The 25,707-nt window shown below is 42.6% G+C and overlaps 1 protein-coding gene across 1 annotated transcript; it reads left to right on the forward strand.

Annotated features, from left to right (window-relative positions):
- Positions 1-4,263: 4,263 nt before the first annotated feature.
- Positions 4,264-25,302, forward strand: EMP2 (epithelial membrane protein 2). The gene is made up of 5 exons (XM_048320380.1): positions 4,264-4,438; positions 18,219-18,330; positions 20,350-20,443; positions 21,776-21,922; positions 22,498-25,302. The coding sequence occupies exons 2-5, from the start codon at positions 18,253-18,255 to the stop codon at positions 22,680-22,682; spliced, it is 504 nt and encodes a 167-aa protein (XP_048176337.1). The 5' UTR covers positions 4,264-4,438; positions 18,219-18,252; the 3' UTR covers positions 22,683-25,302.
- The last annotated feature ends 405 nt before the right edge of the window (positions 25,303-25,707 follow it).

Below are 25,707 nucleotides of genomic sequence, written 5' to 3' on the forward strand. Positions count from 1 at the left end.
AGGCTGGAGTGGGAAGGGGAATATGAGTCAGGTTCTTTACCAAGGATACACTAAGGTTTGTCCAGATCTGAGACACTTTGTACAAGCATACCATGGCTCTTAGGGATGAAAGCAAAGAACCCTCTGATCCCAGCAGAGGGAAAGGAAAAGGAGGACAAAGGTGTGAGAACCCTGTTATGGCTCAGTGGTTTTTAAGGGGACTAATGAAATTATGGCCTAGCAGCTCCTTTGGATGGACTTTTAAAAAGCCATGAAACAGGAAAAGTCCATGTCACTCTTTTCTTTCTCATTGTTTTCTCCATCCTCCCCCTCATAAAACTGTCCAATGGTAAAATCATCCTACAGCACACTTCCTATTTTTCAGTTATTGAAATGGCAGCACTGCCATACAAGCCTACATTTGAACTCATTTTCATTGATGAAACCACTTCCCAATCAGCACCAGCTCATCAGCATTACTTATGTTGACATGGCAGTAAATGTAACTTCTTTGTGAAAAGTAAGCACGGAAAGGGTCTAGTAGTGTTGCATACTCTGAATCAGTAATCTGGAGGATTCTTACACAGATTCTTTAGGAAAAATACAGTGTCAGTTTTGTTACTGTGCTAGAAGTCTTTCATTGGTACATTGGTTTTCATTGCAGCAAACTAACGGATTGGTATTACAAGGATGCCTATAGAGGATGGTGCCTTATATTCCTCTTATTAGGACTTTTGGCATAGTATTTCCATCTTGGGAGAAGTCAGATTACAGGCTGTCTAGGCAGAGATATTTTTATCAGAAGCCATTTAGCAGTTGGACAAGTAATTACTCTATTACCCAACGGATCAGCAGCTCCCTCAGTCTGAAGTCTTCTTTTTCCTGGAGTCACTGGCAATCATGAGGTTCCATGTTTCCAGGTCTGTCTTCCAGGTTCACTTGTATTCCTGTTCAGATACATCCAAAGATCTCGTTGGCCTGTTTTTACTTACAGCCTCTTATTGCACAGAGCATGCCCTGATCCCTGCTAGCCACAAAAACACTGAACTTGTCCATGATCTTGACAGATACATGATAAAGCATAAACTGTAGCTATGTAATCACTGTGAGTAAAAAAACCCCAACTTATTATTCCACTTATTACAAATTAATGAGATCAACACTTCTATTGCTGGCCCATTTACATATCTGCGAATTGTCTGTAAATCAGTGTTTCATTTTGAACTTTCACCATCCAATGCACCCTATGCCAGTAAGATCAATATCTGAGCTGTATTTCTATTATACAGCCTCTCTTGGTCACGATGGCTACTCAGCCTGCACTTTCAGACTTTGCTCTGAAAGTTCCTCATGCATAAAAGGGAATTATAACTACTCAAAAAAAAAGCTTATCTCAAACACACAGGTAAATTGTGTTCACTGCATGATGACTGGTAGTGTGAAGTGGGAGAGATATCTGTTCACTTATGAATTCTGGCTGCTTTCAAAGATACTGTCTAGGACACAGTAAGACAAGCAGATGGAATGGCATGGCTTGTCTTATGTTTGCACACTAGGAATTCTATTGTCAGTGACTTTGCTTTCAAACAGCAAAACTTAGCAAAGTAGAAGGGGGTACTTGGATATGACACATTTTCCTTCACATCATCATCCCTCAAGCAAATGAGGGAAGGGCAAGGCAGGAAAAAGGTCAACACCTTTTTCAGATACTTAGCACTGCATTAGGGAAAAAACATTCACTCAAAGCACATCAGTCCAACACAAGCCTGAAAAGTAGAACCTGGATAATTTGTTTCCAGGAAAAGCCTGTAGTCATCTGGCAGCGTGTTAATACTGCTTTAAAAATATTTATTCTTAGCTTCTAGCTAAGATAAAATATGGATGACAACTATTCAACAATTAAAAATGCAAGTGTGAGGTGTTGAGGGAGAAGAAAGGAGACTATTTTTAACAGCAAGTGTTTTCCTATAGGGACAGTATTCTGCACTTATTAGCAAGCAGCACCTCGAATGCAGTACATGATGAAGCACAATTAACCTCTTTCTAGTACCTTGAGTTGTAAGCAACATCTTTGGTTTAAAAATCAAGTGTTCTCTTTTCATATTCCACCGGCAAACTTATCTCTGTGTGAGGGGAATGTTGAAGTGACTTCAGCTCTAATAGTTCAGCTCAGTGGAAGTCAGGCTGTCATGCTTACAGTGGTTGGCTCAGCCTGAGGTACCACTTTTCTGAAATCCCTGGGAACTAACAAACAGAGCTGTCTCCTCCACTGATACTCCTAAGATTCTCATTTTTTCTCCTTCAGCCCCAGAGCTATGACCATCTCCCCTGAGAGCCACTTTGAATTCCCACTCCAGTCTAACCACAAGGCAATTACCAGAAAAAAGGTGTTGTACAAACGAAGAAGCAGCCACTACTTTAAGTGCCAGTCCCTCCTATCCAGAAACTTGGAATTCATGAGTATAGAGAAAAATAAATTCTAGTGAAGAGTGGGGACTGTTTATGGCACTGGATATTCTTGTATATGATTCCGAGTTGAGTTGTGAACACAAGATATATTTGGCAGCTACAGCAGAGCTGAAGCTAATATAAGAGTGCAGAAGACACCATAAAAAGACACCATTACCATGCCACCAAATGCCACTCACCCCAGCTGAATTGCTTGCAGTGTTTGGTAGAGTTGGTGGCGCTTAGACTGATAAAGCAACTCTTTCATAGTGTTCTTATAATTTTGCTTTTTAGCAAGATGTGAGATTCCTAACAGCTGTACAAGGGCACTAATTCTGCACTTCAGAAAAAATGAAAGTGCAATGAAGTAAGGTCATGCTACTGATTTTTGAGTAGTGTTTTTGCTCAGCATAACAGTCGCTACTTGTGTAAAGACTCTAGGAATAGGGAGGGTGTTGCTGGAATTCACTACAGTTCTTACAGAACAGGTAATCTCTGGGATTGGGAAACACTGCTCGTAAATTTGCATGTACGGTCTGAACCGAAGGAGTCATGGTCTGTTGGATTTTTAGGTAACATCCAAAGCAAATGTTGACAGCAGCTTGTGCAGAACTGTAACAGAGGGCAAGACACAAAACAAAACAATGTAAAGCAGGCATCTTGGCAATCACACGGCAATAGCCAGATTTCCTCGCCAACATCACACTGTGGTAAGGGCAGGTGAGACCTTTTAGCCCTCTGAGCAAACAAAGGGGCTGTACCAACACAGCTGCCAAAAAGCCGAATTACGGTCTTCAGCCTGCTTGTGAGTGACGGTAAATACCATCGCCCTGCTGATAAAGGCTACGTGAAAACCAAGCTGAAAATGGGCACAGCTGGTGACCGATGTTTGCCACTAGCGATGGTGGCTGGTCTCAGGGAGAGCGGGGGTCGTGAGGCGCGGGCAGTGACCCAGCTCTCACCTGCGCTGCCCGGGGCCGGCTTTACCAGCGGAGCTTTCCTCAGCTCTCCACACACGTTCTCCTCCGTGACGAACAAGCCCAGGCAGGAGCGAGCCGAGCCTGGCGCGCCGGGCTCCCTGCCAGGGCGGCTCTGCCCTAACATGGCACTCGCTGCCGCCCGGGGGGCCCCGGGCTCGTCCCTCAGCGGCGCCGCCGACGGCCGGCCCCGCTCGCACCGTCCCGCCGAGGGCAGGGGCTCGCCCGGCCCCTGAAGGCCCGGCGCTGAGGGGGCGGGAGGCCCTGGCAGAGCGGCTCAACTACGGCGGGCTGGAAATGGCGCCTGCCTGGCCCCCTCCCCGGGACAGACTGCCCGCCGGAGCTCTCCCCGGCTGCTTTGGGAACCGCAGCTGCCTTCCCCCGCTACAGCTCCCGTGAGAGGGCTCCGCCCAGGGCCTCGCCCTGTCTTTCCCGGGAAAAGCTGTCGCCCAGCTACCATAGAGCAGCCACCGTCCGCCCCTTGCCCGCAGTGCGCTGCCGCCCCTCGCTGTGCGCGGCTCCCCGGGACGGGGCCCCGCCGCCTGCCGCGCTCGGCACGGAGCGGTCACTCCTCCGGGAGGGTCAGCCGGGACGGAAGGCGGGGGCCGCCCGGGGAGCGGGACGAGCGCCCGGCCGCTGGCATCCCGTGCGCCGGGCCCACCCCGCTCTGTTCGGGGGCCGGCGGGGGTAGCGCTGCGGGGACCGGCCCCGGCCGCGGGGAACGGCGGGCCGAGCGCCCCCGGGGAGGGCCGGGCGGCGGCGTGCCTGGATGCCCGCCCGCCGCCGAGTGGGAACGGGCGGGGAAAGTTTCTCCTGTGCGCGCCCCGTCTGTCCCTCCCTCCGCGCCCGCACACTCTCGCAGACACACACTCACACCCCTCTCCCGCCGCCAGCGGCCGGGGGGCACTTTTGAAAGCCCTCCTGGTTCCACACCCAGCCGCCGCTGACATCATTCCCGCAGGAGGGCGGGCGGAGGCACCGCCGCCGCCGCCAGACGGTCGCAGCCCCGGAGAGCTGCCCGCCGGCCCGCGCCCGTGAGTAGCCTCGGCCGGGCGGGGGGCGCGGGGGGAACGGGGCGGCGGCGAGGGGAGCGGGCAGCGTCGCCGGCTAGGGGAGGAAGAAACCGCCAGAAGGGGGGAAAAATAAAAAGCACGCGTTTGTTTACTACGAAGCACATTTCATTTCGGTGGCCGCGGTGTCGCTGGGCTGGCCGGGGAGAGCGGTCCCGCTCCCGTCGAGTCCCGGCCCCGCTCCCTCGCTCCGGGCGTCGGGGCGCGGGACGGGGCGGGCCGAGGGGCTCCTCGCCAGTGAGTCCGGGCTGGGCCAAGCCAGTAGAAAGTTCGCGCTCTCCACGGGATGGTTCATTTCTGTTCTTTTCTGTAATCGACTCTCAGCGGAGTTCGCGTGTGTTGCAGTAACGTTGTAGCAGCTCCTGGCAGCTCCCGCCCTCCCCGCGCAGTGGAAGGAAAATATACTTAGATGTAATTCAGTGCAGATTTCGGTTTATGACGTTTTTGCCAGCATTAAACGTTTTTCCACTTGAGTCGAACTGCAGTTCCACTCACTGGTGGTTTTTATCCGTATGTAATGCCCCACTCACACCGGGGAGGTTGTGTGCCAGATACTGGACAGGCAGCTCTCAGTAACGTGGGTTGTCTGCAATATTGAGTATTGAATTTGAGAGGTCAGCTCCTTGTTTGGACATTTCTAGGAAGAACAGTGCACTGCTCTCCGCTCCTCAGCAGACTTACCCAGGGCTTGCTCTTACTCACAGAATGCTGCCATCAAGAAACCTGCAGTTCAGCCTCTCTGTTCATTTCTTGGCAGGAGTACGTTGTTCACACGGTGCAGGAAGGTATTTTTTTTTTCCTCCCAGTATGTAAATGATCAGTAGTTATTGCAGTATAGCATCTTAGAAGTATTTTCTGACTTGATACAGGGCTGTGAAGAAACTCACTGAATAGCTGTGAAATCCACACTGAATTTTGTTGGAGTTTTCTTTAGGAACTTTGGAAGTAAACAGCTATGGTTGGCTCATCATCAGAAAAACGAAAAGTTGCTCTTTCTCTTAATTTACTTTCATATGTACTGTATGTACTCTGTACATACTGTGCTGGTGTGTTAACTGTATAAAATAAGCCTTCTCACCTGCCTGAGTAGATGTTTTCTCTGTCAAATAAAAATAGTCTATAATGACTCCTTCACCCAGACCTGCTCTCAGATATTGAAGGCTTTGCTTTCCATGTAATTCAGGAAAGAGCTGTGAGGCTGGACTGCTGGGGCTGAGGTGCCAGGTGGCTGCAGATGTGGGCAGGCAGGAATCCACACAAGTGGTAGGGGACTATTGGGCATGAGTTTTCCTGGGGGGAGAAACGGGAATTGCAGTTTGCTGGGGAGTCCTGCTACATTTTTGTAAGAGCGTGTGTGACAAATGCCATCCTAAGGAATGCAGCTGGGGTACAGGTACTTGCCACAGCTGGTGAAATCAAAGTGGGAGTGGAAACAAAGACACATGGTAAACATGGCCACCAAAAGCTGATAGAGTTTATTCAGCATAAGATTTAAGGAGTTCACCTTTGATTCAAAGACGTTGAAAGAAGGAACTCTTGCTGTTCTCTGAATCTCTTTGTGAACTTGTAGAGTTGAGTTAGGAAATAGATTGTTGGGATACCTAAGATTCATCCTCCGTGCTGAATAAAGATGTGTACAGATTGTATCACACCAGCTGCGTGGCTGACAGGGATGTTACCAGGTAGCTGTCTGCCCAGCCAGGAATCCAGGAATTGCTCTGTCAATAGCCGCCAACATTAACTGGAGCTGAAATGCAGCAATACCATGAAGACTCTTAGAAGGTGATCAGTTTCTTGTTAATATGCTCATTTGGGAAGGAAAATGGTGTGATAATTTCAGATAAAAACAACATACAGTCAGTAGACAAGACACTACTGGTGGTGTATTCTTTATTTGTGGTCTGGAAAGACTTCTATTGTAAACACACAAACAATGTTGATTATGCTGTGGATTTGCCAGTGAGGAAAAAGAGTGAGTTTTATTTGGTTACACAGATTTAAAACCTTGTTAATAAAGGAAGTTGTTCAACAGACTGAGCAGGTCAAGACTGAAGGCTGCTGCAACATTATTATCTTAGACAAAGATTCTGTCTCAGTTCATGGATGCTGGAGTTATTGTTGCTGGCCCACATTGCTTAGAAGAAATGAACATCTCTATCTTGCACCCACTTTCAGTTAATGCACTTGACCCCTCTTGATTTATTAGCATCTCTTGCTTCACAGTTGCCTTATGTCTTTCTCTTACTTCCATTATTATGGCTTTTATTTTTTTTGTCTTGTTTGTCTCAAGGTTGTTTCCCATCTCAGGTTTGACATTCCTTCAGCGATTAGAAGACTGTTGTACTCGTGAGTCCCATGTGGTTATTTAGAGAAGCAAGACCTTCCTCTACTTTTGCTAAGTATATTAGGTGTAGGCTGTCTCCTTTCATAATGGTGTTTCCCTGTCCATTTAAAAATTAGATCAATGGCAGCACAAGGAGACTCTTCCCTTTTCTCCTCAGGGGCTTGAATATGTTTTGGTTTTCCACTGGCACTTCACGTTTTATTTGTGTCTTGAGTATCATGTAAGACATGACACCCCCACATAAATCAGGACAAGAATGCGTTTAATTAAAGAGATAAGTAGGTCTCTGGGGACAGGATCTTTTATATTGCTAGCTGTCAGATGTACTTTCCAGGTCCTCCTCCATGTTCCTGTTGGAAGAAGACCCAGCAGAATGAGGCACTGTGTTATACAGGAACTAATAAGAAAGAGATTTGCTCTGAAGTGAACCAAACACTGTATATAAAATCCATGTGATACTTCAGCACAGCCAAATTTGAAAGTAGAAAGGAATGCACAGATTTTATTGAAATCACATTGGTCTCAGAGGGAATGCAGGGGAAACGTAAGCACAGTGCTAAGGAATTCCATTCATGGAGCTGTTCAGTGTTTGTTAGGGTTTGTTTGTTTTTTAGATGCTCAAAGCAAACCATGATCTTTGCAGTGGAGCTTCAGTTTTTGCTGTTTTTTTTTGTTGAAAACTTTATTGTTTTAGAGAGTAGATAATTTTGTAAAATATATCTCAAAAGGTCAGGTGATGCTTATGACTTCATTAGGAAGGTAAGCATCATAATTATTAGAAAATATATCTTCCTGGGTAGGACTCAAGAGAAAGCCTGATGGCCCGAATTCATCCATCAAAGGAACTATTATTTCTCCACTGAATGGGGAAAATGTAATTACACCTTTTTGTTTTGCCGATGAAGTTTCATGGGCAGGCTTAATGATGGTATGTGCATGCCAGGTGAAGCCTCATAATTTGGGTGTGACCTTAAAATACAACCCTCTGGCTGTGTAGAGATCTTCACAGGAGTCTGTAGGTGGAGCAGAAAGTGGACTGACTCAAATACCCCTTAGAGATAGCTATAGGATATATATTTATGGTTTGCTTCACTGATTCTTAAACACTGTGCTATGTTTGGAATTGCATGGGCTGCAAACAGCCAAGGTGGGCAGTATGAACACTCCCTTGGGTGTTTAATGCAGGTGTTTAGTGTCCTGAAATAGATCAAAATTCTGGCCTTCTTCCAGACAGAAAGAGACCTTCCAAAGGCCCTGGATGTCTCTGCTGAGGTGCATGTGCTGCCAGGTGGGCTATGCACACTCACCTACTCTCCAGGACTTGCAGTGCTCAATTCACAGAAGCAACAAACTCGCTGCTTAGCTCAAAGGCAGAAACAAAACCAAGTTCAGAGACTGCAGAACAGTCTGTGAAGAACTGAAGGGCTCTGGTTGAGCCTGCCCATCTGTTAGGGTGCTTGGTGTGCCCTTACCTGGCACTGTGTCTGTGCAGTGACCCAGGCACTGTCCAGCCTGGTCAAGATGCCGCTGGGGGGTAGAGCCAAGTGACCCAAGGGCTGAGGGGACTGAGCTGTTCCCATACAGCAGCCAGTGTAGAAGAGCTGTGCACTGAGTGTGCTCAAACAAGGAATAGAAATCTTCCTACCTGGATTTGTAGAGTCCACATGGCAACTTTATTGCACTGATTACAAATTACAGTGTAAAAATTGCATTCTGGAGGTAGGTTGAGTATTAAATATAATCCTGTGCTACAATGTTGCTGTCAAACAAAGTAGTAGTAGTTGTGGAGAGTTTGAGCTTTTTATTTTATAACCAACTGTTGTACTACCAATAGAAATGTGTTTTCACACTCTTGATAGATGATGTGTAAACTCTGAAATAACTAAAAACAAAATTTCTCAACACAGAGCTAGTCAAAGCCAAATCAAAACAAGCAGTTTGAAAATTTTACAACAGTGAACGCAACACATTTAATTGCTAGCAATTTCCACAGAGCATCTGCCAAAGTTAAAACAATATCAGCTTTTATTTCTACAGAATTAAACACATTGCTTTCAATCTGGAAAGACAGACCTTTTCTGCCTTTGTTTGTTGGTTAATTAGGTGGAACATCATAAATCACTTGAGCTGTTCTGTTGTATCTGGAATAATCTCTGGATAAGCAGCAGTCTGTAGTCAGTAGAGCCCAGGGTCTGAGATTTGCTCAGAACTATTTTAATGTGTAGTCAATGCTGCAGGTGTGCTTTTTTTTTTTTTTCCCTTTTCATTGACTCAGACTGAGGACACATTTTATCTGTCAACCTGATACAGAGATCTGGTATTTTACTTGGTCTGTCACTCCCTGCCCTGCCACGGTATTGAACAGGGACGACCCCGACACTGAAATGTGGCCACATAGTGATTAAGCAGGGGTGAGGCCAGGCCACACCTCAGTTCAGCTGTTTGTTTCAGGAGCAGGTTCCCAGGGGAGTTCTCATAGCTTGAATAGCTTATCAGAACAGTCCCGTGTCACTGTCCAGCTCCATGGAGCCACTGCTTCCCTGAGCCAGAGGCAGGGCTGTCCCAGCAGGCTGCAAAGGGCTCTGTGGCTCCTGACCACTGCCCTGGAGGGCTGACAGGCAGTGGTGGCCCTTAGGCTACCCTCAGACAAGGGGCACAGGCCGTGCTTGCTCTTGGAAGCTTTGCCGCCCACCTGAGAAACAAATCGTCCCTCCAAGCTGGCTGTGTGTCATCGTGATCACCACGGTGTTACTGTGCTGGGCAACAGCCAGCACTGCTCCCAGCACTGCCTGCAGCCCTTGGAGCACGGCAGAGAATTCAGCAGTGCCAAGGGCATGGGTATCATGCAAAAGCCTGTTGTGAACACAGAGACCTCAATGAAGTTATTGAGAGGCTTCACAGGAGAGCAGAGCTGCAGGGTCCTCTCAGGACACCGTGTCTGTCGCCCTGCTAGCACTGTCCCTGCATCACAGAAATACTTTCTTGTGGAGATGGTTCTCTTTTTTCTGTGCTGTGGTGATTGTAAGGCTGTTCCAGAATGTGACAGCTCTAAGAGTTGTAATTTACATCCTAAATGTGCTCACACCTGATTTATAGCCATTTATTTTCATCTCTAAGTTAAACAGTTCTTTTTCCTTCCATGTGTTTGCCTTGACCTGCAAGCATACCCCCATTCTGTCTTGATCTTTTAAAATGAACAAGTCAGAACGAGAAGTTCTTGTCTTGTTAAGCTTAGGAAAACAAGCTTTAAGTACTTTTAGACCCGCTTGATTGTTATGAAGGCTTTAATGTACACCACAGCTTTGTTTATATTGAAGTGGTATCTGGTGCACAACAAGCAAACTGGCTGAACAGAGAGGATGCAGTGAACACCTGAAATGCTGTGTGCTTTCTTTCATTTTCTAAGAATACAGTTAAGCTCTACCCATACATACTTCAAGTTACAAACATTTTATAACATGTTTTGCACATGCCTTTGTGAAAGCTGACAGAATACATTTATGTTTTGTAAGAAACCAGAAAGTGCAGTATACAAGCAGTTACTTCTCTCAAATTACTGCTGGGTTTTCTCGAACAATATGTGCCCTTTGAGAACCGATCTCTTGATCCATGGGGTGTCTTTGATTAAAGACTGTTTGTTATGTTTGTTAGCATTTGCCAAAGGCATGTGATGCTCAGTGTAAACTGAAGGTGGAAGAGTAGACTGCTATGATGGGAATCAGGCATTAATTGCAACCCTTTTGGGTGTTATTTAGTAATTTGGCAGCCTACCTTACACCACTGTGGGTTGTGTTGGGATTAGATGCAGATATAGAACATCTTAAATATGAGATTATTATTATCTAGTATAAAAGTACAGTTACAAGAAAAAGTGCTTTAGGGAAACAGAAGAATGTGTAAAAGATTTACTTTTGAGGAAGGTGTGGTTTGTGCTGCTGGAGGAGGAAAAACATTCTCTTTCTGCTGACCACATAAAACCCTGTGGTCAGTTTTGAGAAGATGAAGTCTTAAAGACTTTCATTCAAATATGTCTGTCTGTGTAGGCAGCTGACTTATGTACCTGCTAAATTGTCTTCTCAGCATATAGTGGCTGGTAGTCTCTTCAGGTTTTGCTGGAGCATTTGAATACATCTATCTTGAAGTTTTTAAGCTTCAGGCTATATTTTAGGATTTTCAGGTAAAATGTCACAAGGCTCATTTTCCCTGTAAGTGACACTTCCCCACCCTACAACAGGGCATTGTGTTCCTGCTTTCCCATAGGTTCTGCTGGTTTCCTTCTGCTGAGTCTGCCCACAAAGGCTTCATGGCACAATGACTTTCCTCTGCAGTGCACACAGCAGGGCCATAGTGAAAGGAGTGGTAGGGCAAGTCTAAACGCAGCCCAAACTTGTTTGCAAATAAATGACTGACAGAGTTACTGAAGTGGCAGCAATGCTGGCATCCCTAGGTCAAAACTTTATTAAAAGCATTCCTAAGAAATTAGAATCATCAGCTTCTTTGGGTCTCCATACTCAAAGCTAGCATGTTGCATTTTTGCTGCGATTTGTTTCTTGGTTTTGTTTGGAAACATATGGAACAACAGGGTTATAATTTCCTAGACTTTGGAGTTCTGGCTTGGTAGCATAGAGCTAATGAGGAGGACAGGGTGAGAAGGGAAGAAATCTGGAGAAGATCTGCCAGACCCACCTGTAATCACAGTCTCTCTCACTTTTGGTAACTAGGTGGGGTTTCTGAAGTGGAGACCAGATTTATTGTTCATGAAGTTGCTTGAGAAAGAGCTGAAAGGCTGCTTGAGCATCACCTCACCCACAGGTGATAGGGAGGCCAAGAACACAAGCTTGTTCACTCTAAGTTTGCTGTTGCTCAGGCAGTCCCACCAGTACCAGCAGGATGGACAGACATCCAAACACCGTAAAACCAGAAAGTTTTATTAAGCTATAGGTGCACGTTTGTATTAGTTGTGGTGCTTACAAAGAGCAGACCTCAGGGCTTTGGTTGCAAGGCAAGATTTTCTGGAATAAAATAGATAAAAGCTAGGTCATGCCATGTCTTGCAAGTTTGTCTCTGAGCCCCTGTATTTCACTATCAAAACACAACAAGTTGACTGCTGTAATTGTGCTGGAGGTTGCTGGGTCTTAACATAGCCTGCTGCAAGGGCACCAATAAATCTAGATCTGATAGGATGACCCTACTTTCATTTTCTGCCATTGTGTTAAAAAAGCCATAAATATTCTAATTCAAATAGAACTCTAGGAAGAGTGTGGATTAATTTTTTGCTGTATTGATTTTTTTTTTTTTTTGCCTTCATACAGTGGTTGAGTGCAGGGAACATAGATTCATTTCCTTCTGATTTCCTTGCTTTGTGAGGAAGGACTTTGAAAAGCAGGTGGAAGTGTAAGTGACAATCTCTTCTCCTTCCGCATAAAATAGGTAGCACGAAGAGCTGTGGGCTTGAGTGTGTTCTCAGTTCAGCAAGCAAAAAGAGCTGATGGTCTCTGTGCCATTGAGGGGCTCACAGGACACTTAGCCCTCTTGATTCCAAAGCCAGCATCAAGCAGGGACCTGAAATTTTATTTCATGTAGAACACACATTGTTCTTCATGCTTAGCTTCATACCAGGAAGAAATTGGGTGGGAGCCATCTGCTGTGTAGACTGTTAACTCGTACTTTGCATTTCCCTCCTGGGTCCCCATTCAGTATTGTAGAGGTGTAGTCAGAGCCATCCAGTGCTTCTTGGAGGTCTCTAACTGGCTGCAGAGACTGGTTGAAGGAGGACATTGCGTTTCTGTATTGACTGTTAGCTGGGTGACACCTGAGCATGCAAACAGGTCACAATCTGAATGTACCCTTGAACATGAAGAGTGTTGGTGTTCCCAACTGTTAAATTAACTCAGACAGAGGAAATAAAGAAACTGGAGTAAGTTGTTTCAACTGGTGCAATTATTCTCTTGGTATTACATTTCCTGATTTTCTCGTCCTTTATGTTGTTTGATATTTAGTCATCAGAGGATTGTTAAAATCCTCAAAGCTCTTGCTGGCATGGGAGAAAGTCTGCTGTATTCAGACTTCACTTTTGGTTCCAGTTCTGAGAATCACACAAGAAAAACAGAACCCTTCATACTTGATTAAAAAAAAATAGAAGAAAGTTAACAGTATCACTCTGTTCTTTATAAACCAGGGAATTTTATGCAAGTTTAGAGACAATGGTCCAGGCAAAATGTGAGCCAACTTCTGAGTTCTCTGTCATGAGACACCATGAGATGTGGCACAAGAACTGTGAGCAAAACATGTAAATCCAAACAACTTATGATGCATCACAAGATGACAGACTTCTCATGCTACAACTATACAAACTTTTTCTTCTAAATTCACATAGTCAGACTTAATTATAGCACTGAGGGGCAGAAGAATTGATAATTAAGGTTTGCTTTGATTCAGTTTTACACCAGTGACCTCAAGAAAGTTCAGCTGAACTGAATGCTTATTGATGGCCCAAAGACCTGCTGTTCTAGTTGCAGTGAAACATCTCAGTGCGGAGAGCTGCAGGTACCATAACTTGTTTAACAGGATCCTCTACCCCTTGTTTTGGGTGTGTCTTTTCAGCACACTAAATGTGGGTGTTGAGCAGTCTGCACACCCCCAGCCTTGGTCTGTGCAGAGTAGGAGCTGTTCTGCACAGATTTCACAGTGTTTCTAAGAGTATGAACCAGGATTGTCTGTGTGGAAGTTTTCTCATACATGGGCTCAGATGAAGATGATTAAAAAACCCTGACTTGATCTTAGGGAGTGAGGGCAGCAGCCAGTGTAGTAAGCTCCAGCCTTCCCAATGCACATGAGCTCAGGATAAACATACGTATGTGTTTCACTGGTTGCAAAAATCAAGTATGCACAAACATGAGAAACAGCCTGGCAGCAGAGCTGAACTGCATGGGAGGAAAGGAAAGCTTCTGTTGTGGAGATGGTATCTGGGTTGGAAAGCAGTGATAAAACTTCTGTTAAGAACTGTCAAAGACTATTTTCATTTTTGGTTGCTTGCTGTACTAAGCAGCAGAAAAACCTTAAATAGTCATGTTTCTTTGTACTGATGGACATTAAAGGCGAATTTTATCCTAAAGTTAAACTGAGGCTTTTCTGCAGGGGATGTTTGTGTGTGTGATTTGACATAGGGAGACAGTCCAGTTTTGAAATGTGTTTGCTTGTGACAGTACAGAAATGTTGGAAACCCTGGCCTAGATACCTTATTTTGCTGTGCAGTTCTGTGATGGTTGTAGTGTCTTATCTTGTATAAAGGTACTTGTCTCTGCATGTCCAGGAGATTATAGCAGAGGCCTTTCTTAGCCTCTTCTTCTAAAGCTCATTGGGCTCTGCCATGGCAAGTGTAAACTACTGCTTCCAAAAGTCTGCATTACTGAAAAGATTCGAGAGAAGTGTGGCTGCTGCATTTATCCTCCCAGTGCAACATGGAGCAGCACTGGAGCATTACCCAGAAACAATTCTTCTGCACTAATTGAAAAAAATATGTGTTGTTACTATAACTGGCTTTCTGTTTTCAGTGTGTTTTGTGCAAGTATCCTGCAACTTAACAGCATCTGTGGGAAACCTTATTACCACAACAAATCTGGATGTGTTCAGTGGGATTCCTGTAACTTACTCTTTCTGGATCCAGTGGCAGTCTGCATTTGTAGCTCAGCAGTACCTGTACCTTTCTGCCTTACACCGTACCTTGTGAAGTGGTATTAAATGCTGAGGCTTGCAATTGAAGGAATTCATGTTGACATCCAACGTCATCCTTACTATAACCCCCGAATCTGTTTTTAATGACACATGTGATGAGCTAAGTCAAATATTATGTTCTCTTTGTCAGAGCTTTGCTGGAGATTAGTACAGGGAGGTTCCTGAAATAGCTACAGATTGACAGGAGAACTGAGCTGGAAGGGGCCTGTGAAGGTCTCTAGTGCAGACTCTGGCTCCAAGCAGGGGGTTAGATCAGGACGTTCTGGGCCTTGCTTCAGTCAAGTCAGGAAGATGTCCAAGAATGGAGATCCCACAGCCTCATGGGCCCCGTTCCAGTACTTAATCATGCTCATTGAATATAATTAATACTTTTTTCACAATTGGAATATTTTTTGTTGCAACTTGTAACTGTTGCCTGTAGTCTTTTCATCACACACTTCTGAGAAGAGTGGCTCCATCATTGTAACTGTACTGTGTCCAAAAATATTTTCTCATATGTGTGTGTGTGTGTAAAAACTATTAAAAGAATTCAAGCCACTTTGGGGAATGGTGAACAGTATCTGTTGCATCATCCCAGTCTTCATCAATGCCTAAAGGCAGTGTACTTAAAAATCATGAACACCTTGACCTGAGAGCATAGTGTGTTTCAACTGCAAATGAGAGAAGGTGAGAAATCACTCTGCCCAGGAAACAGTTCATGGTAAATAAGAAAAGGAGTACAGCCAGTGTGCAGAATAACAAAGTGTTTGATTGGTAATACATTAGTAGAGTAAGACTTCTGAACATTAATGCAAACAGTGCTCTGTAACTACGTCCAGAGGTTTCCAGGCAGGCTGTCCTCAGAGGATTGGGGAAGGAAGAGCTTCTTGCTGAGGGAGTGGAAGAATCTTGAGTCTTCACAGTAAGCTTTTGAATTCCAGCCTTGTGTAGAATGGACAAGGACTAGTAGTTGTCTCTGGGAGATGAAATCCAGAATTTCTGCCTAGAGAGGGGTGCAGATACTGTAGTAGCATCTGTGATGTTGCTGGCTGCATCTTGGAAGAGGGGAGCTGCTCTTTGCTTCCTGCCCACAAATCACAGAGAGTTTCTCTGGAAAACTCTCCTCCCTTCATTATTCCTTGTGCAGGCTGGGATGAACCACAGAAACTCCTTGGTCTTCATGGGAAGGGAAAGTTTGTAGGAGTGATTGAGGTCTGTGCACTTCTGGGATCCTGCTCCAGATGACAGACTGGATAACAGTTCTTCTTGACTTTTCCTGGTTTTAATTACTTGGAAATGGTCTGTCTCCTTCCTTTCCCCAGTGTATTTCATTCCTGTATCCATGTGTCATTGTTGTAGCACTGTGTGCACAGAAGTTGTAGCAGCTCATGAAGGGAGCAGTTGCCAGCAAGTCAGGAGGAGGTATCTAAAGATGGTTGTTAGGAAGGGTCTTCGTAACAGAAACATCAGACCTTTCTTACTGTTTTGTTGTTGTTGTTGTTTTTGGTTTTGTTTTTTTTTTGCAAAGACAAAACAAGAATCTCTTTCCATTAATCTTGGCTTTATTTGGGTAAAAAAAAAAAATGTCTTCTCCTCACCAGCCATACAGGTTTATCTGTCCTGTCTGAAACACTTCTCTTTATGGCTGAAAACAGTAAAACTAAAACATTTACTTGACTGAAGAGAAAGTGGATTCTTCTGCGCTGGCAAGTCTTGCTTTTGCAAGATTGGTTTTAATTAGATTGCATTTTTTGGTCTTACTTTATGATACTTCATGTAATAAGATGAAATTGTATTGTTATTCTTAAAATAATACCGAGTACAATTTGGTTCTCTCTCCTTATATGGCAGATGATTGTTGCATTATTGAATACTTAGATACCATCTGTGCAAGAAATGAAAAAGAAAAAACCAGCCACAAGACAAGAGGGTCCTGTGCAAAAACTGGTACATATCACAACGAAAATATTTTGATGTGACATTATACAAACCCACAAAATATCTTCTTTTCCTTTTTCCTTCCTTTCAGTCAAGCAAGGCTCAATAGAGAGCCATGAATGACATTTCTAGAAGCAGAACTGCATTCACAGGACCTGGAGTCATACTGTAGAATCAACTCATTGGAGGAAATTGCCAATTTCTGTCCTTTGTTGTGGCTGAGAAGGCAAAGTTTAACAGAGAGGAAATGGGAAGGAATACACACTTGAGTAGATGCTTTTCCTATTTCAGGGTTGACTTGGCTTTCCCATTCAGTCATTCCAATTAGATACGGATATAAGGCTATCCACTTACTTTTCCCAAAAACACTTTAATGCTGTTTGCCTTTGAGCTTGTTATAACGCTGTACTGCAGTACAGAGATGGAGATGCAGAGGATTAGTCTGGAACTCCTGGTCTCTATTCACTGAGTTATTATGCTGTCAATTATCTTTTTGTTAAAGTTTTGCAGAGTAGTTATTATTTGCCCTGATGAGAGTGCCAGTGGAGCTGCTTTAAAAATGCTGTCCGAGTAGTCCTTTTATTTGGCTAAATTATTCATGTGGTTCATGATTCCAGTAACTGGCAGTAGGAGAGAGTGGGTTAGACATGAAAAAAATCATGGAAGTCTTAAAAAAAACCTCATAGCTGCCCTTTCTTCTAGATATTTACTGTGTTATGTGAGTGGCATCATTTGACATCATAGAATGTGTCCAAAGCAAAGGCAAGGCAGAAATATGCATTAATGTACTGATGAGTGATAACATGCAGATGATGTACAGAATGGTGCACCTTAACTGCAAAGATCTGCAAGACTGCAGATTCCTTATAGCACATATTAATTTGCGAGAATCTCTGTCCAAGAGGGAATAGATATGTCAAGCAATTGCATTTTTCTGAGTATTAGTAGCAGCAGTTTTCCCTAAACTATTTGTTATGTGCCCACAGATTTCCTGGGGATTCCAGTTAAATACAATTTCTGATTCTCTTGTACATGAGAATGTATTTTTTTCCACGTGAGATGTGACATTGTAGTAAGTGGGTTAAATAAGGTATGAAGGTAATAGGTAGCCTACAGAGAGTATTAAGTGACTGAACATAAAATAACTCACTGGATTATTATGTGACTAACAGGTTTGATCAGCCCTACCATTGGGAGCAATATATTGAAGAAAATGGTAGTCCTTAGTCATTATTCAATGGATAAAACTTACAACTGTATGAACAAAGGATGTGAGACCTAAGGTACAACATAGGTGTTACTAAATGTAGGAGGTAGTTCTTGATGCACTTAATTTTGTTCTACAAGCATCCTTTTGAAATCTGGTCCTTCCTTCTTTGGAAGGATGGTTGAAACAAGACCTTACTACAGTCAGTGGAAATTCTAGCATCACTACACATGAGGCTGTAATTTGAAAAGCACTTCTCTCAAAGCCAACATGAAGGAGTTTTCCATCCTTGCTGGAGAAGCACACAGAATGAAACTTCTTTATGTGTTTATTCACGGCAGCCATCATGCTGGAAGGTTGCAAAATGCATCTCTTGGCTTCATTTCAAGTTGTGATTCATTTTAACAGCCGTGATGCCAGCTAAGTATCTCTGGAGATGGAACATGTGCATCTGATGTTCCTGTCTCTAACAGCACCATAACTGCAGGTTGATCCACTGACAGCTTTTAAAGATTGTTCATATACTTTCTTATGTTCAACAGATTTATCTCAGCCTAAAGCCTCCCCAGAGCAAGGATGTTGATTCTCCTGGCCTTCATTATTGTGTTTCACATAACCTCAGCAGCGCTGCTGTTCATCTCAACTATTGACAATGTAAGTGTCATTTCTTCTTGTTTTCTCTCAAACACACAGGGATTTCTTTACTTCATAAATTGAGTTTTTCTTCTGTATCTTCAACTTGCTTTCTGAGAGGACCTAAGTTTGTTAGGCACACTGGTGTTCTTAGAGCTTTCTGTAACAAAGGTGGATAAGGCTATCCATGCATATGCCATATATTTGTATGGCATCATGTTGTAAGCTCAAGGCATGCAGCAGATCCTCTCCCCTGGGAGAGACTTGGCCAGGGAGGATATTTACAGGGTAGCCCTGGGGACATGGTTCAGCTGGATATGAGGGAGAGAGGGGGGGAAAATCCACTGTCCTTTTTTGTCAAGTACATGAAGTCAAACAGCTGATGATTAATGTGTGGGGATAATTTTAGTCAAGGTGTGCTTTGCCTCACAAGTGTCTGTCCCAGATGCCCAGTTAAATCATGAGAGACACCATGAATGTGTTTGTGTCCATTAAGTTGAAGCAGTTTCAGCACAAAGTTTTAGAATATTTTATGTTGCATTATTTTCAAATTTCCATTTTATTTTTGTGATCAGAAAAAATTTACCCTCCAATATTTATATCTAACTTTTAATGGAATTTTCCATTTTCCAAAACAGTCCACTATCCTGATCAGTAGTCTGTGCATTGAAATCTGTCTATGAGGTCTGATGTATGTACAGGCTTTTGATATTAAAAAATTTGCTCCTGAAAATACTGTTTGGTGAAGACTATGCTCTAAGTGAAATGATGTGTTACCCACAACTTTTTATTGCAAAATTGTACAAACTCAGATGTTACATTTTAGTCAGCTGGTTGATTGTTCCATGGAAGTAGGTCATTATTTGAGCACTAGAGCAGGTTGTCTTACGCTGCTCCCTTGAATATTTAGAAAGCAAAGACAGTAGACAAAGCAACTTACTCTTAGTTCAAATCTGCTACGCACAAACCAAATTATTGCAAAAGTAAAACCCTATGCACTCTGCTTTGTGTCATTAGCTACTTTTGAACAATTAAAACCTTTATCCATGCAACCATCTTCTATTAGAATTGATATTATGTATCTATATATTATATAGAGTTCAGAGATGAAAAATAATATATTAACTTGAACTGTAAAACCCAAACGAATGGCATCCTGAGAAAGTAAGTATTTTTGTTGAAACACAGTGTTCCTTTTATCCATATGCCTACTACCATAATATATTATAGTTTTTACTGCAGTATTGTTTGCAAAGCTGCACAGTAAGCTCTGAGGCTTCTGGAATATCTATTTAAGCAGCAGATCCTACCAGGAATCGTACTTAAGTGTCATATTTTTTGCAGCTCTAGTCAAAACAAAGGCCTGGGTAGCTATTGGAATGGGAATGGGTTTCCTGAGGAAATGCCACTTGTGGAGACCTTGTCATTTTCCAGGCTACTGTAAAAATCTGTTCAGACACTGTAGTACCATCTTGCCTTGAATGTTAAAACCTCAGGGGGATCTAATTTGTCACCAGCCATTACCAGACAGATGCCACAGTGTACCTCAGCACAGCTGCATTGCATTGTGATTAATCACTTTGGTGGCAGGAACCAGGACATCTATAAGGGACTTCTGTTTCACAGGTGATGCTATTTCCTGCAAATTAGCACATGCTTTACCTTCAGAGAGGTGTGCATCCTAAACAGGGTCTGGGTGAATCAAGCATACTTTGTCTAGGTGTCTCAAGGAGTGAGCAATCACTCACTATCCAAAATTTCTGACCAAATAGTGGAAATCCCTTGTGCTTTGGAATGTTTAAGATTCCCTTACCTACTTCACAGAGGTCTAAAATGAGAATGACTTGGGGGTAATTATATAACCTTTATTCCAAACTGCCATGAGATCTCACATTTCATTTGAGTGGTTAAGTATCCAAAAATGAACAGAAAATTGTTCCAGCTGATTTACCTGATCAGTAGACACTTGGACAATGAAGGAGTTTTGTGGGTTTTGTTTGGTTTTTTTCCTTGTAAGAGTCCTTTACTTTTATTTTGCAGGCCTGGTGGGTGGGAGATAACTTTTCTACAGATGTCTGGAGAATGTGTGCCACGAATACGAGCATCTGTATGGCTATCACTGATGAATTCAATGGTGAGTGTCTTTCCATGCCTCTGTCTATGTTCCTTCAGCAGATGTGGTGAAACTGCTATGAAATTTGCAAGGACAGTTATATAATTCTTTGAAAATCTCTGCATGTTCTAACTAGGCAGGTCTTTTAAAAACTTTAATACTGGTTTTCATTTTGGAAAGACAATTGTTCTAACAGTTTCTGTGAGAGGAAAGCAGAAGGAACTGTCATGTGCACTTAAGAGACCAGTGCAAGAGAGTAAATGCAAACAACTAACAATGAGTGCTAACGAGTTCTTAAAAAATTAGATAGGTAACAACAGTGAAGTCATCTGAAGTGAGAGAATTTGCCTCAGAATTGAACTAAAGAACCTGAGATTACTGACTGTGTACAAGAACGGGGGAAAAAGTGGAAGAAAACACAAGCTGCAGTTTTTACAAAGAGGTCTTAATATACAGCCTAGTGTAATATCCTGCTTTACAAAAATTGGAAGTATTCTCAAATGTTCTATTTATTTCTCGACATTCAGTCTGTGTGTACATTAAAGAGCTACATAATTTGAAGAACTGTGTACCCATGAAGTAATTTTATTTTCCAAGCGTCAGGTTGGTTTAGGGCCTGTAATGTGCAGTGAGCCTATCCACTCCACACAGGGTATCTCAGCTAACACGGATTTAAGGGTTTGCATTTGTTCTCTGTATTACTGTGTGTCCATTGCAGTCAGGTACCCACCCTGGGGAGATGAGGGGGATGGCTGAGGTGTGCCTGCTGCTCCCAGGGCTCCTGCCTGCAGCATGGCTGTGCTGGAGGAGAGGAGCCATGGGAGCTCAGCTGTGTGACACAGCTCGGGACTGCGAAGTTACACAGAGCAGCTGCACATGGTTAAAAATGTATTGGATATTTCACCTCCCAGTTACAGTGAAGTAACTGACAGGATGAAAAGCCTGAATGAGAGGAACCTTTTGTGCCAAGGGTAGATATCCTGTCTGGTTACATCCTCCTGGACAGAGCTGTCTCCAGGTCTGGTGGAGGGCTGGGGTCTCCATTTGGAAGCTGTTTGGGATAGCTGGTGGTTTCACTGTGCTTCTAGGACATCGATGGCAGCAAAGGATGTGGTGTGGCAGAAGTAGTCTCTTCAGTATTCTCATTCAGTTTGATGAGAAGCTTTTAGAAGTCTAAACCACTGGCTGCATTAATACCAAGGAAGCAGAAGAGGACCAGCCTCTGCAATGCACACACAACTGCTTTGCTGTATCTACTGAACTGCTCACACAACACAGCTCTGCCCCTTTACTCCTTGCAGGAGTAGGCAAAGAGAGAAACTATTTTTAATCAAGGCTGCTTTGCTTTTGCAGAGTATCAGTCAATTCAGGCTGTTCAAGCTGCCATGATCCTGTCTACGATTCTCTGTTGTGTGGCATTTCTGGTTTTCATTCTTCAACTCTTCCGTCTAAAGCAAGGAGAAAGATTTGTGTTAACCTCTATCATCCAGCTCCTGTCATGTGAGTGATTTTTCAACACTTTTGACTTTAATGATGTTTTCGTGAAGGTAGGAAAGGGGGAAAAGGTTTCAAAAAGAATGAGCTGCTTGAGAACTCTGTAGTGCTCTTGAGGCCATATCTTATCCTTCATATTTGTTTAAACAGTGAACTGTTCCATTCTGTAATATTTAGGCAGGTAAAACATGGATGTCATCACTGCTCAGAATAAAGTAATTTAAACTTTGAAGGGAAAGAATTTGAGGTTCTGAACTTCTTGTACACATTAAATAACTCTGTAATCGTTACAGGCAAGTACTCACTTTGTTTTTTGTCAGACTTTAAAACTAACCAGATGTTCAGAATCATTTTCTGTTCACTGCAAATGACATAGATACACAACAGCACTTCAAACTTAAAGCATGCTAAAGAAACTGAAAATGTCTTGAAATGCTTCCGGGTTAGTTTGAAGATGGAAAACGAGTGTCTGCAAAGAAAGGACATTGGTGGGAGCAGCTGACAGAAGAGAGACAGTGAATAGTTGTGTGTATTGATAATATTTTAAGGTGCTAACCTTTATTATTTTCTTCCTCCTGCAGGTCTGTGTGTTATGATTGCAGCTTCCATTTACACAGACAGGCATGAAGAACTGCACCAGAGCCGTGGATATGGAATGGAAGTTTCCAAAGGCCAATATGGCTATTCCTTCGTCTTAGCCTGGATTGCGTTTGCCTTTACCCTGATCAGTGGAGTGATGTACTTAGTATTAAGGAAGCGTAAATAAATGTCAGCATCTAGTTATTTCTGTCACTGCAGTACAAAACCAAATTCCAGTAACCATTTTGTATATAATCATTTACATGGTTTTGTAGTAAAGGTATTGTTTCTCTAAAAACGTACTGTGTTCTTGATATGAAACAGAATTAAAAAAAAAAAAAAGAAGGCAGGTGAAGTGAAATGCCTGGCACCTCCAGGTCAGGGGTTGGAGCAAGATAGAGCCAAGTTATTTCTTTTAAATATTTCATCATCATAAATGGTTTTCCTTTACTAAACAGTTTGTTCCTGGCCTCTAGTAGATTCCAAATAAAGCCCATGCAAATTAATTTGTAAGCAATATACTAACTATATTCCTGGACCAGATCTACCCCTTTGAAATATGTTAAATATAAGGGTATGTAAAAAACGAGGCCCAAATCACAATGAAAAAGCAAACAATTATAAAGCCCAAAGCTGCACTCAGAGCGTCTGTCCTGGCGCAGGACCAGTGTTCTGCTCTTTATAATGTGCAGTAAATGTCATCAAGTTTTTATTAAAACCACTTGCTTTGCAAAAGTAAACAAGTCCTTTTTGTACTCCAGCAAATGTTTCTCTTGATTGTCTTTCCCATTTAATTTAAGCACACAGAGCCTTTGGTGGGAGCACTTATCAGCCAATTCCCTGTTCAGCTTGGGCTCAGCACAGCTGGGGCAGTGAGGAACTCCCCACTCCAGTCCCGAATCCCTTCAGCTTAGCCTTGGGCAGCCTTTCTGGGAGGGAGAAAAGGGAAACAAAAACGCATTCCTGTGCCTACATCCGCAGATTTCTAAGCAGACTGGTGATCAAACAATGCCAAATGCAGGTTTTTGCAGCCAAACTCAACATGTTTATTACACTGGGCTTTTATCACGTAGTGATTTCAGGGTTAATGTGTCCTGTACAAAAGCATTCCCTGAGTCTGCCCATTAGGAAATTGGCTTTAAAAAAATTAATTTTAAATTCCTTTCTGGACTTTACTGGAACTAAACACTGCTACTAAACAAATCAGAATGCAATTACTATGCTTATGAATTCCAGGATAGGTTTTCAGGATAACATGACTTGGTGGTTTTTATTTTTCAGTAGTTTTGTGAGCTAAATCTTTTGCTGTAATACCAGGCTTAACTGCTCAGCAGTGTAATACTGGCTTTGGCTGATGGTGATTTTGGAGTTTGGAGATCAATGTGGAGAATGAATGAAGTGGCCTGGTTAGTCACAGCTTTGATGCTTAAGTACAGATTTGACTTTTGAAAAGCTCTTAACCATTTATTTATTTATTTCAGTGTATTCACTACAGCTGGCTCAATACACAGGCAGTAAAAAAGTAAATAGGTTTTAAATGAGGTATTACACTTAAAGTGGAGTAAGTTCAGTATCATAAGGTAGTGTAACTACTGAAGTTAATACTTACTACAGCAGTTGATGTCTAATGTAGTCAGATAATGAAATTTTATCTGATTTCTTCAGATTTATCCTTGATTTATTACAAAGTAGAAGTTCAGGTGCACAGCTTTTTAGGAACTGTCTCCAACATGAGCGACGGGTCATATATTCCATCTTCATTCCTTCAACATCCTGAAATGCTTTGGCATGTACTGCTTGTCTTTTGGGAGCAAAGAAAGCCCAGTAAGACTATTAAAAAATTAGGATGAGCAAGCAGGACATCACAGTAAAAGTAGTAACAATAGTAAAAAACCCAAATCAGTTTGAAGAAAAGGCATTCTCCCCAGTCTAGCATGATGCTAGTATTTTGTCAGGTGTTTTTCCTCTTAGTGGGGGTGCTCTGAATTTCAAGAATTATTACCCTACTTTTTAAAAAAGTGTTTCTATAGTTTGCTGAATACATTTCAGGTTCAAAACCTGAGTTTTTGCTAGCAAGCAGAATTTGTCTTAAACAAATAGATGCAGTTTTAATGATGAAAGTAGATAGACTGTTAACTAGGCATTTTGCTACATTTGTTAAACCATGAAAAAATAAGGGAAATTCTTAAACAAATATGGATTAAAGCTCTAATATCTTGAGGACACTCCTGAAAAATTCTAAGTTAAGCTTTTATGCCACTGACTTGCAGAGATGCTTCAGTTTCTTGCCTTGATAATGCTCAGGTCATTTATACAGCAAATACTTAAAATAAAGATGTAGATGCACATGAACACATAGTTTAATTCCACAGTAAAAGCTCTGTCCCTTTATAATAAAGTGAAAAGCACACACACAACAAACACTGATGCACAACACCTCCACTTGTGTACAAACACCAGCACATGCATGATGCCACATGGAACAGATGGGAATGTTCTGCACAGCAAGTGAACAAATACCAAACCAGTCTGAACTAGAGTTTGAGCAGGACAAACGTATTTTAGGGTTTTTTTCTACCTTATATGCCTTTAAAATATACCATTTCCTATACTCTATATATTCTGAGAATGTACATGAAAATAAAGTTAAAACAAATTCTTGTGCTGTAATAGCAAACTCAATACATTTAGCAATCTGACCTTGTCTTTAAGCTTGGGATATATTTACACAATGTTGAATGAGAAATAGTTGAGTATTTGTGTGAACAGGTAAAATTAAATTCTTCCTGCCTGTACTAGAACCACAAGCTGATTATTTTTGTCCTTTGTTGAAGACCTTTCAGGGTAACCAGAGAAAATATTAGTGTATTGAATTTTTAAATATATGGTGTCAGAAGAAGGTCTTGAGTAATGCAAGATCCACTGATGCTCTGAGGAGTTATAAGGGTTTGGTTATTTTCCATCATTTTTCAGAAACAGTCATATATTTTAAGATGAGGTTGAGTGCCTTGACCCTATGAGCAAATAATGTGAGAAACAGGCGAGTGACTTCTGTATCTGCTCTGGTCCAAGCTTTGGATTTGCACTGAGGTGCTAAGAGCACACATGGGTTTGTACAGATCCATTCAAAACACTCCCCCAACTCCACAGAATTAATTTCCCAAACCCCATAAAACTTTTCCCTTCTAATGATAATGAATAAAAGGGGTAAG

This window comes from Corvus hawaiiensis, chromosome 16 (genome assembly GCF_020740725.1).
Source record: "Corvus hawaiiensis isolate bCorHaw1 chromosome 16, bCorHaw1.pri.cur, whole genome shotgun sequence".
In the NCBI taxonomy this organism is placed as follows: Eukaryota; Metazoa; Chordata; class Aves; order Passeriformes; family Corvidae; genus Corvus; species Corvus hawaiiensis.